This window comes from Macrotis lagotis, chromosome 6 (assembly GCF_037893015.1).
Source record: "Macrotis lagotis isolate mMagLag1 chromosome 6, bilby.v1.9.chrom.fasta, whole genome shotgun sequence".
Lineage (NCBI taxonomy): Eukaryota > Metazoa > Chordata > Mammalia > Peramelemorphia > Peramelidae > Macrotis > Macrotis lagotis.
The window spans coordinates 54,236,399-54,249,286 of record NC_133663.1 but is presented as its reverse complement, the minus strand read 5'-3'; the positions used below and the strand labels follow the sequence as shown (position 1 = coordinate 54,249,286).

The 12,888-nt window shown below is 34.3% G+C and overlaps 1 protein-coding gene across 3 annotated transcripts in view; it reads right to left on the bottom strand.

The window, feature by feature from the left end:
- XRN1 (5'-3' exoribonuclease 1) overlaps positions 1-12,888 on the bottom strand; it is a 102,933-nt gene that overhangs the window by 36,654 nt on the left and 53,391 nt on the right. For 2 of the 3 annotated variants that reach the window (XM_074191159.1, XM_074191160.1), the window contains exons 24-29: positions 11,804-11,919; positions 8,321-8,467; positions 6,011-6,100; positions 5,528-5,663; positions 676-732; positions 402-534 (exon numbers count right to left, since the gene is read on the bottom strand). In XM_074191159.1, coding sequence (XP_074047260.1) covers positions 402-534; positions 676-732; positions 5,528-5,663; positions 6,011-6,100; positions 8,321-8,467; positions 11,804-11,919 — 679 coding nt within the window. Of the gene's footprint in view, positions 1-91; positions 193-401; positions 535-675; positions 733-5,527; positions 5,664-6,010; positions 6,101-8,320; positions 8,468-11,803; positions 11,920-12,888 lie in introns of all 3 variants that reach the window. The other variant, XR_012469372.1, reaches the window with a different exon arrangement.

Below are 12,888 nucleotides of genomic sequence, written 5' to 3'. Positions count from 1 at the left end.
TCACTTGTCTCTTAAAATAATTTTCAGACTGATTAAGTGAAAGACTAAGGTGAGGATAATTTTCTCTGATCTCATGAAAACTTATTCATACCTGCCAGAGGTCTTGTAAAATTTTAATGTGGTAAATAGAAACCTCCAATTTCTCAGCAGCCCTTTCTCAACTTCCCCGTCTTTTAACCACTCCCCAGATGACTAGGCAAGATAGAAAAGGAGGAGAATTTTTTTCAGAAAAAGATAAGCTGAAAATATTAATTAACTTTTAAAAATAGGATTGTTTTCCCCCTTATCTGATTGAAAGCCATTCCAACCTATTTTGGCATCAAAAAAACTAAACAAACATGTTTGTTTCCAAAATAACTATAGTTTAAACACATAAACTGGTATCTGAATGAAAATATTACCTCCTTTAATTCCTATGATGGTGCCACGGAGACCCACAGGAACTGAAAAGTTCTCTCTCACATTTACAACACGGTCAAAAAGACGGAATTCTGCCTCCCGATCTGGAATAATCCCTTGCTGTTGCTCTAAAGGCTAAAAGGAAAAAAATTAATTCCAATATTTTCTTAAAGTCCCCTGCCCCCAAATAAAAAAAACTAGGACACTGGGGGTTGGGGGGGAAGGGAAAAGTTAAATTAGTTGGATTTGCTGCATTTTGCTATGAACATCACTTACTCTGTACAGTAAATGGGGCTTCACTGTCACTCGTACTTTCTTATTACTCTTCCTTTGCTAAAGAGGTGAAAAATATAAATTTAAAAATTCAATTAACACATTTAATTCCCTTAATACTGTTATCAAGAAAGAATAGCCTCTAAAACCAAGCAACTACTCCACAAAGTGAAATCATTAAATTTGGGGATACAAGAAGAGTAAAGACTGAATTATCATAGCTAAAATAGCTACTTTTTATAAAATCTAAAATGGCACCAATTTATTAAAGGATTTTTGTTGCCAATTAAATTCAACAACCACTTATCAAACTTCTACTGTGTGCAAGTAATTGTGCTTTACTCCAGGAATACTGAGACTAAAAAGAAAATGAATCCCTGCCATCAAGAAGTTCTACTTTGGGATAAAACATGTAAAAAGCAAACCCACTAGGCTTAGAGCCTAAGTACAAAGACTGAAATAAATACTCACAATGAGCATACATGCCAAACAGAGAGAGAAAAAATACATACCTAACACAACAAAACAGTAAGTACCCCCCGCCCCCCCCACACACTATGAACAAAGTAGCTTGGGAGGGAAAGTATTAGCAGTTAAGGAGATAAGAAAAATTTTGTGTAAAAAAACAGAACCTGGTACCTTAATGGAAAAGGCAATTCTATAATCTGGAGTTAAAGAGGGTGCAGGAAGGTGAGTTTGAAGGCAAGGAGTCAGGAGATGAAGCACTGTGAGGAATAGTTTACACTGAAGAATTTGGTTAAGAAATAATGTTCAATGATGGAAAGATAAGAGGATACAATGTAATTCAGGGACCCAGAAAGTGCCAGAAACTAATAGGATTAGCAAAGACTTTTTAAAGCACCTCAAAGGAAGCAAAAGATTCTGAAAGATCAAGGTGAGAGGGCAAGTCAACTGTTAGATAAAGGTATAATAATAAAATGCCACTTAAGGGGGAAGAATACCAACTATGTCTGGAAAGGTCAGTTAGAAGGTGAAGGGTTTTTATATGTCCAATAGCATGATGCTTCCACACACATGCAGGCTTTTCAATGCTTTACTTTTTTCTTTGTACACTATTCTACAAGTAATGGGAAGGTACTAAAAACTCTTAAATAGTAAAGAGACAGGATTAAACTTATATTTTGAGGATATTATTTTGGCAGTTCTTCAGCTAGATATCTGAAAGGAAATCAATACTTCTCTGTCTTCTGTATGTGTCAAAAAGTCAGGCAATATATCTATTAAGCGCCTCTTCTGAGCCAAACCCTGGCAAAAAATGTAAACCGAATCTTTCACTCTGCTTCTGAGAAACTCTCATTTTAAAGGAAATTTGGCTCAAGCACTGTTTTCTACATGGGGATCTTTCCCAAGAGATCCAGACCTGGTCTCTCTCCTAAGATCCAGTTGGTAACTATTAGGCATTTTGAAGTGGATATATCAATGTTATTTCAAACTAAAAATGTCCAAAACAAAATATTTCTTCCCCTTTTCCCATACCCTATGTCTTTCCAGTAGCCCACCATTTGGCTAAATAACCAGGTTCTTATCCTTAGTGGCATCCCTTAGCTCTCTATGATCTATCCCACATATCCAAACAGTTGCCCAATCTTGTTTCATTTACATCTTTTGCATTTATCTCTGCTTCTTCACTTATATAGGCACCACTTTAGGGCAGGCCCTCATCATGCCTAGACTATGCCTAGGTCTCTAGGTTCAAATATAAATTCCTGTTTGGCCTTTAAAACTCTTCCTGACCTGGCCTCACCCTAGCCCTTTATCTCTCTCTCTCTCTCTCACAAACTTTATGGTGGAGGTTACTAAGTTTGATTCCTGTTTCTCAAATGTGTTGGCATTTGAGCCATTTCTGTACCTTGTCTCACCTCTGCCTCTCAGAATCTCTCATTTCCTTTGAGATTGAACTAACACATCACCTTTGACAGGATGTCTTTTTTGGCTTCCTCAGAAGCTAGTACCTTTGCCCCCAAAAGTATGAAAGCTCCTTGAAGGCAGGCAGTTTCCTAAAGTGCTGGGCATATAATAGGCACTAAACAAAAGCTTTTAGATTGATAAAATGATTAAACAAGTAACCTTTAAGAATTTTCAGCCCTCAACATTTTAAATGAAAAAAATCTGAGGCTGAAGTTTTGGCCTGGGTGTGGTGGTTATTTAAACTGCTTCACATTCCCTTAGGGATTTTACCTGTCTAAAACTGATCTCGGAGGCTAGTACTGCCCCCCCCCCCCCAACTTTCCTATGTAATTTCACCTCACTGAACATCAGCCTTTCTGAACTGTAGAACACATGCATCTGGGGCCAGGGCTCTTTTTAGTCCTTGCTTCCCCCAAGGCTGGCAGAGTTCATAGATCTTACAAATGCCTACTGAGTGTCTTCACTCTGGGTTCTTTCCTCCCCCTCCCCCCAGTCTGGTCCCAAATCCTTGCCATTTCTAGAGACATTCTTTGGCCTCTAACCACCTGACTGACTAGGGCCTTGGACTCTTCTTTCTGGTAGACCAACTGAACAGCTTCCTGACTCTTCTCCCAGTCTCCAACTCATCTTCCACACCCTGCTGTGGAGGCACTCCACGGTCAGTGCTTATGCCTTATTGCTCTCCATTCTCCTTCCCTTCTACTACTGAAATGGAATTCTGACTCCTGTGCTTCCTGTCAGACCTAACGACTTTCTCCCAGGCAACAGTCAGCTCTCCTCTTCCCTTTCACTCCCCTCCTCTCCCTTCTGTATCCCTATGCTCTCTTGCTTGCAAGATCCTTGAGGGCAGTACCTATGCTTGATCTACCATTGCAACTTAACTTCTAGGACAGTATATCGCACATGGCTGAAGCTTAATAAATGTGGTCAAATCAAACTTACCAGTAGCAGAATTAACACAGTATAGTGTTATCAAAAGAAATATTAGAAATATTAGAAAAAATATTAGAAAAAATGTTAAATTTCCAGAATAAAACAATATACATTTTGGGAGTTGAATCAGAAATAATGGGTGGTGTTTTTCTTCAAAAATTCTATAAACCTGGAAACATTTCTTTTATTTGCTAGTGTCATCTATGTTATCATTCAAAGTGGCTCAAGATAGGAAAACTAATTTCTCTTCAAACTAAGAGTGCAATCTTGCTTTTATCCATATATTAAGGTCTCTTGGAAAACAAGCAAGCTGCTCATTATGATTTCCTTGGAACACTGATTTGGACAAGATGGTTATCAACTCACATTATAGCTTCTCTTATGTATACTGGTATATATCAAATATTCTGTGATGATGGATACATAAAGAAAATCAAACTTACATAGAACTACAATGAATTATACAGTATACTTAGCAGACATTGAAATAAATGGATAAAATGCACAGACTAAGTATATACTCATTTGCCTAAGAAAGGCATTTTAAATTCATAATAAAGGCAGTGGGAACTTTGTCTTAGCATACCCATGTAAAAATAATTATGCAATTATCTAAAAATATTTAAAAAGTAACAAATATAAAAATAATGAGGTGGTATCAGATAATGACATGAATCTGCTATTACCTTAGATCCTTTGGGATATCAATCAACAAGCATTTAAGTGCATTATATGTCAGGTAATGGACTAATAAGTTCTAGGAAAACAAGAAAAAAATCAGAAAAAATTCCTGCCCTCAAGGTACTTATATTCTAATTAGGAGACAGTATATACACTGAGTTGTAATAACACTATGTGCACAAAGTAGAAGTTTAATGAATACTTGTTGAGCATTTTGATTAAAGCCAAGAAATTTGCATTTTTAATATAGTCACTCTTACATTTTTACTTATCCACATCTTAATTACAGAAAAACTTATGTGGGCAATATTGACAAAAATTGTGCCTGTCTCTAATCATTATCTACATCTCGCTTTTTAATTGGAATGCTAAATGCTCAACTGAGATGTAACTGGAATAATATATATATATATATTATATATAATATATATATATATGCTTAGACAATTTAATTAATTCTTGTTTAATCAAGATTAAAATAAAAAAATAAATTAACAATCTTATAATCTAGGTTGGATCAGACTTTTATTGATTTTGGTCAAAGGCCATTGTGAAATTTATACAATAGAATAAACTGTAATTGCTAAAAAAAAGACCAAAATTAGTATAATAACTGAATTTCTAAGTGTAAGATTAGGTAACATTTTAGAAGAGATTTCATAAAAATATATCAAGAATTTATGAATTTTTGGGGATTTAGATCTTTGAATTAATTTGTGTAGGCAATTTTCAATGTGGAAAGAAAGTAAGATATTTGTTTCTAACTTACAGTCTTAAAAGAATTGCTTGAGTGTAATAAAAGATTGACTATCATTTCTGTTGATTAGCACCTCTTATGTGTCAGAGGTAGGATTATGAAAAAATGTCTCTGACTCATAGGAAGGATCTCTACAGCCATGCTACCTCTCATATATTCCATATGTTTAATTAAATCTAAAAAAGATTTATTCTAAAGCCATAGTAACTTTTCATACTGAATAAGATCATCTTTGGCTTTTCAAGTAATTAAGAGATATTTAGGCCCTATATGGTCTTACTGTAATAATATTTTTTAAAAAATTCAAGACATAAAAGAAAAAAATTATACATCCAGACCCTGTATTTGCTGTGAAAGATGAATCAAAGTCCTTAGGATTCTTTATTCTATATGGTGAAAAGGATGTGATTCTACTAAAAATCACAAGATTAGTAGGTACCAATATGTAAATATGTTTATTTAGCAGTAATACAAAATAAGTCACTTGTAAAATTTTGAGTTCTTTTAGTTCTGTTGTATTTCATTTACTCAATACCATTTATTGAAAACGTGTACCTTGCACTTTTCTACTTCTTCTTCAATTTTCTCAACAATAGCTGCATCCAGAATTTGTAAATCACAAGATGAGCGAGACAAAGCACTGACAGGATGCGCCTTTAGCCACGTAACAATTTCTTGAACTTTCTCAGCACTACATTAAAAAGAATTCATTATTTTTCTTCCAGAGATAAAAATGCTCTGAGGAATTATATATCATAGCAAATTACAACAGTCCCCAGATTTATGATCTTAAGATTAATCATTTAAGTTCATTCTGGAGACAGAAATCCAATATAAACTTGGAAATGTTATGTCCTAAAACCAAAATCAACAGAACAGAAATCATATCTAAAAACATTTACTGAACAAATTAAATGAAAAAGATATCATCGGCATCATGATAAAAATAAAATTTCTATTACTTGAAAAATGAAGATTTCATAATTTAGTCTTGTCAATAACTACAGTATCACTGGAATGACACAAAAAGTTACATACCCATTCTCATTTTCACCAGGCCAAATGTCATCTTCATAGAACACGTCTTCTTGGCTGTTCTTAGCTACATAACTAAAGAGTTCTGGTACCCTACCAACAATAACAAAATATATTTTAATTATAGTGTTCCTCTGAAACCATTTATTCCCAGGTGCCATAGATGACTGATTATTATTGCTAGGTAATTTATAAAGAGTTCAGAATGTTGAAATCATTTGTGGAAAACCTCTATAGCCAGGATGTTCAAAGAGTAAGGCTGATAAGAGTTCAAAGAATTTGTGATATTTAGCACTGTTTAATCAATAATGTTGTATAAGCAGAAATAAATGGGAGAAAATAATATTTTAGAGTTTTGTTTTGTTGTCTTTATTTATTTATTATTTATTTATTTTCATTTTTGCAAGGCAATGGGGTTAAGTGGCTTGCCCAAGGCTACACAGCTAGGTAATTATTAAGTGTCTGAGGCTGGATTTAAACTCAGATACTCCTGACTCCAGGGCTGGTGCTCTATCCACTGTGCTACCTAGCCACCTATTTTGTCGTCTCTAAAACAAAGTTGAGAAATCATATTGCCGTAACTCCTACAATTATAACTATGACATAATCGTTTTTGAGGATCCACTCATACATGCTTAAATCCTAGTCTAATTTATTCTTATTACTATGAGAAAAATAAAATTTTCCTTTTCAGAAATAAATTTATAAAAAACAAAACAAAAAAAGAAATAAATTTATAAGACTGGATATTATAAGAATCAAAGAAAATACCAAATATGAAATTTAGTATCCCAGTGAAACAAATATATACACCTATATAGTTAAAGTTTTTGTAAAAACATTACCTACAGTACAGAAAATGTGAAAAAAATTATTTTGAAAGTTAGTTGATGAAAACAATGTTTTGAAAATATTACTTATGTGGGGAAAACATATCTAACATATGAAAATAAATTCTGAGTTTGACTCAGAAAACTAGAACAGTAAGAATCCTCATTCTATTACCTCCTTCACCCTCTCAAATAGTTATAAAATGCAAAAAAAATCAATTAGCAATATTTATTATATGTGCAGAGTATGAAATTATTAAATCATCAAAACTGAAATTGTAAGGGAATGAAAACTTTAAAATATCATATGAAAATTAGCAAGCTGATTTTAGTAAATAGGTGTTCACTTTGCAGTAATGCATTTTCAATTTCTCAGATATTTGTAAATAGTAAATTCTTTGTCAACATGTAAATGAATGATGTTGATAGTACTTTTAAGGTTTGAAAAATAATGTATATCATCTCATTTAATACTTAGGAGCTATCGAGCAAGCACTACAGACATTATTAGATCCATTTTACAAATGAGGAAACAGACTCAGTAGGGTCAGGTGATATACCTGAAGTCTCATAACTACTCAGTTCCAGAGATAGATTTGTACTTAAGACTCCAAGTTCAACACTCCAAAACATCACATAGGAGGTGATGTACACAGCATTAATTAATATGGTATAAAGAGCAGTGAATTGGGCAATCTGGATCTCTTCAACTAAAAGATATAAAACTATCTATAACACCACATAAACTACATCCACATATAAGTTTTAACTTCTGGCCTCAGTTTTCTCATCTTCTGGACATTTCAAAGGTCCTTTCCAGCATTACAATTCTAGGACTTTAAGGTCCTAGAAGAATAATTCAGATGTAAGACTGAAAAAAATTATAGTAAAAAAAATGGCAATATATATATATTTTTAATTAAGATTACAAAGAGCCGTGGAGTCTGAACAAATTTCAAGGACTATTCCCTTTAATTTAGGGAAAAAACCTAGATATCTTATTACCTGACCTTGTTATATCTCATAATTTTTGTTTCTTCTGTGATTTCTCTCTCATCACACTCAATTTGGATCAATGTACAACATGGAAACAAAATACTGACAGATTGCTTTCCGTAGGGGAGTGGGGGGGGGGGGAGGGAAGTAAGATTGGAAGAAAAATTGTAAAACTCAAAACTCAAATAAAATCTTTAAAAAAAAATTAAGATTACAATTATAGTTAAGTTTCACATCCTGTCTTTTTTGCATGAGATTTATATCTGGCTGATGCAAAGTTTCAGTTTAGAAACTCTCATTAATTATGGTCACTATTCACTCTATTTTGCCATACTGAATAATATGGACATTTGTGATAGTAGTGCTAGTAATTAAATTCAAATTGTTTTAATTGCTTGTACTAAGATCAGTGTAACAAAATGAAATAATGTCACTCAATCCTATGATCATGGGGAATAATATGGGAAGGCATAGTATGAGTCACTACCTCTCCAGGTATTCTGCCAGGAGCTGTTCCACAGCACAAGAATACATCCATTCATTGCCGACTTTTTTAGTGTAGCCTGGAACCTCTTCATTCTTCTTATTGAATTTCAGGTTCAATCCCACATTGGCTTTATGATCTCCATGGGGACTGTTTAAAAACAAACAAATAAAACTGGCTAATTCTGACCACTTAACAAATGAAATTGTCTCCCAATCTCAGAAAAGTTTGGCTTTAATTCTTTATTTTACTTATTGTGGCTATTTTGGGGCAAATAACAGTTCAACGTATTAGAAAAACTCCAAAAGTTAAATCAAGTAAAGCATAGATAAATCTCTTCATTAAGGGGGGGGGGGGAGATTCAACAAGACGCAGGGAATTGGACACTATTTAAAAAAAAATTAAAATTTTTCCTTTCAACAAAAATCTACCTTCTCTTCTACATTTTCCACCTCCAAATGATTTAGGAAAAAAATTCTGTTACAGTCAGTCAGGCAAAATATTCTCATGTTGACTATGTCCAAAAAAAAAAAAAAAGTCTCCATCTGTACCCCAAGCCTCTCATTTCTCCATGAAGTGGCAGGCAGGTAGGCAGGTGGGCAGGTGCTTCCATCCCAACCTCTGGAATCTGGGCCCCTCACTGTGCTGCTGATCGGCTTCTCAAGTCTTTCAAGTTGCAACATTGTTGCTCTGCACACTCTATCCTGCCTGTTCCCACCCTTCACTCTCTACTAGCTTATGCAAGTCTTCCAAAGCTCCTTTGAAAACATCCCCATCATCATTTCTTAAAGCATAATAGAATTCCTTCATATTTATACATTATAACTTGTTCTTTTTCAAAAGTAATGATAGGGACCCACGGTTTCAATTCTTTGTCACCACAAAAAAACAACTGCTATAAATATTTTTATACAGCCTTTGTTTTGCTTAGGAACTAATTTTGTTTCTTAAACTTATATTTCTTCCCTAGCTATCCTGTTCAATGAAATGTACTTCAGCACCTAATTCTGTGTGTGTGTGTGTGTGTGTGTGTGTGTGTGTGTGTGTGTATGTGTGTGTGTATTCTTCCCTCCCATGACCATTTTGGATGAGAATGAAGTTCAAATGTCAGTCTTTCCTCTCACTCCCCCTCTCCTTTGTGCACATGAAATGGAAGAGATTATACTCATCTATTTTATTATCATGTATGATCCTGAATGTGGCTTCTTGGAACTTGAACTCTTCCTTTCTAGTTGCTTGCAGTAATTTTTCTTTCACCTGGAAAAGTCTGGATTTTGGCTATAATGTTCACTTTGGATTTTTTCAAAGAGTGACCAATGGATTTTTTTTCCCCTCTGTTCTTTGCTCCCTAGTTTTAAAAGATCTGGGCAGTTGTTTTTTTAAGATCTCTTGAAATATAATCTAAAATAAATATAATGTTCTTTTTTTGATCATGGCTTTCAGGGAGTCTAAATGATTCTTATTTTTTCTCCTTGATCCGTTCACTACTTCACTTGTTTTTGCCATGAAAACTTTGCATTTTCTTTTATTTTTTTTCCACTTTGTTTCAATTATTTCTTGTTTTCTCATGGAGTTGTTAGCTTCCACTTAGTCCATTCTAATTTTCAGGGGGCTTGTGACTTAAGAAAAAACTTTTTTCTTCCATAGCTCCCATTTCTTCCTATTCTTCCTCTAATGCTCTCATTTAATTAATTCATTTTCTTTTTCTTTTTTTGAAAGGCAAATGGGGTTAAGTGGCTTGCCCAGGGCCACACAGCTAGGTAATTATTAAGTGTCTGAGACCGGATTTGAACCCAGGCACTCCTGATTCCAGGGCCAGTGCTTTATCCACTGCACCACCTAGCCACCCCTAATTAATTCATTTTCAAAAGATTTTCTTATTTTTCTAAATACATTCAAAGATAGTTTTCAATATACATTTTTAGGTAAGATTTTGAGTTTAACATTTCTCTCCCTCTTTCCCTTCCCCCTGACAGAGAACAATTTAATATAGGTTATACATCACATTTAATTTATTATATATATATATATATATATATATATATATATATATATATGTATATGCAAGGCAATGCTATCGAGTGACTTGCTCCAAGGTCACATAACAAGGTAATTATCAAGTGTCTGAAGCCATGCTTGAACTCAGGTCCTCCTGACTCCAGGACCAGCGCTCCATCCACTGTGCCACCCAGCTGCCCCTAATTTATAATAATATTTATAAGCCTTTAAAAACTCTTATTTCATCTTTCCTTAGGAATTCTAGGTGAACGTGTACCCAAGTTGTGTTTATCTCTTCTGGGTTTGTGTTGAGTATCTGTTGTCACATTAACTTTTTGTAGATAAGATTTTTATTTGTTTGTCAATCTACATCTTGATTTCATACTTCATGTTAGGATTAGGATCTGTGAATTTATAAAGGGATTGTTTGTTGAGCATGTATTCTCTAGGGATTTACTGCTGTTTTCTTGGTAAACTAAGTGTTATATTATTCCAGCATCTCAAGAAGGCTGGGGTCTTTGAACCCAGTTTCAGTGCTCCCGAAGTAGTCTGATCCATGGAAAACATGCTCTCTGTTCACATTCTGCAAGCTACTGACCTATGGTTGATTCTGAGACTCTTACTCTTAGTGAAGTTCCAGTAGAGTGTTCCCGGACTCAGCCACTATCAGACAGCTGGAAATCTCTATTGGTTAAATGACAAAATTGAGGCCTCCTCTTTGGTCTGGGTTTCCTGTCCTGCTTATTTTACTGCAATGTTTGATTGAGCTGGAGGATATGAGGAGCCATACAACTGCTGCTTTCTCTTTGCTTAGTACACAGCTAAAGCACATGACCACACTTCATCATGGAACATTACTCCTAGCTGCAGGTTCTGTCCTGTTCCAAGTAGTGAGTGACATAGCTGCCAGGTAGTACCAGTACCTGTACCCTGCACAACATATAAGATAAGACTCACTCCCTTGTTCTGAATCCAGGACCTCCTCTTGCTGTCATTCACAGTCTCTCCCTGACTAGAATACTGTGTCCCTGTTCTTGGCAAGGCACTCATCTGATCCCACTCCTTAGCACTACTCCTGCTCCCAGTTACCATAGACCACTCTATCTTCCACTTGACTATGTGAGATGAAAGATTTACTGGGATTTTTCCCTTAGATTTTCTGATCAGAACTCATTCTGCTGCATTTTCTCTTTCTGTGTGTTGGGAGTGGGAGGAAGGGGTTGAAGCTTTTCCTGCTATTACTCCATTTTGGCATCATCTCTCAAATAACATTTTTTAAGACTTACAGATATTCTGATATCTTTTCAAGGTTCAACTGGTTATTGAGACACTTCATAAAAGCTGAATTAGATGAAAAATCAGTTTTCAGAGGAATTGATGTAAAAAGCTGAGATAAGAAATATTTACAATTATATTTTAAATAGATATTGAAGCATTAAAGATTTTATTTTCTTTCCACCACATAGTATTATTTTTCTAAAAACTTACTTTCTCCTAGATCCTCTTCCAATAAAAATACTTCCTGTAAACCTTGAAACAAGGTATCCACTCACTCCAAGACGACTGGCCAAAACATATCCAGGATTGTATTTAATAGAATATTTCTTTAAACATAAAAACAAAAAAAAAATTTTTGGTGAGGGAAAAATTTTTTGGTGATATTAATAGGGAAATATGTATATACATATATACATATATATATAGTGCTTTATTTTTTCCCCTTTACTCTTAATCTCTGCACTTTTTCAAAGAGGATAAATCTATCGCTATACTCTTGACTCTATCAATGTAGGGATTCCTAAAGGTAGATGATTTCTGTACGGAGATTTTTTTTTTGTTTACCTCTCACAAAATATCATGTTCCCCAGATTAAAAAAAAATGAAAATATCTCTATACACAGATGTACAAGAAATAGAATTAAAACTTATTTATGCAAGGAAAGACACAATGCAGATATTTTGGACAAAAATCATACTACCAACCTACACATTTTTTCACTAGGCATGTTTTTTGATGTATTAATCAGTTCTGTTACAAATGGAAGGCGTCCCTAACATCAATAATAAAAATTTTATATCATGCTGTAGTTTGCAAAAAGTGTATAACCCATTTTATAAATGATGAAATGAGGGTTAAGAATTAGAATCTCTGCAGATGAAAACACCATACTTTATCAGAAACTTCATCATCAGAGATAGGAATGGGAGCCAGAGAGATCTCTTCCAAGGGATATGGAGATTACATTATGATTAAACACTAACTAAAACAATGACAAATGCCTATTTATAAAGTAAATATACTTTTGTGAATCTCAGGAAAAAGGAAAGGAGAAGTGGTTTAGGGGAAGTAGAAGAGAGGATGAGTCTGGGGAATGATAACAATGATGGATAATAGCCACACTATCTGACATTATCACCAAGATTGCTGATAAAGGAAAATGTAGGATCAGATCACTATAATCAGGAAAAGGGGAGCCATATTATGATATCATGCAATGATGCTCAACCCAAACAAGTTGTTAAAGCATTACATTCTAGGAGAGTTAAGGGAACAGATATTAATAGGGAAAGGG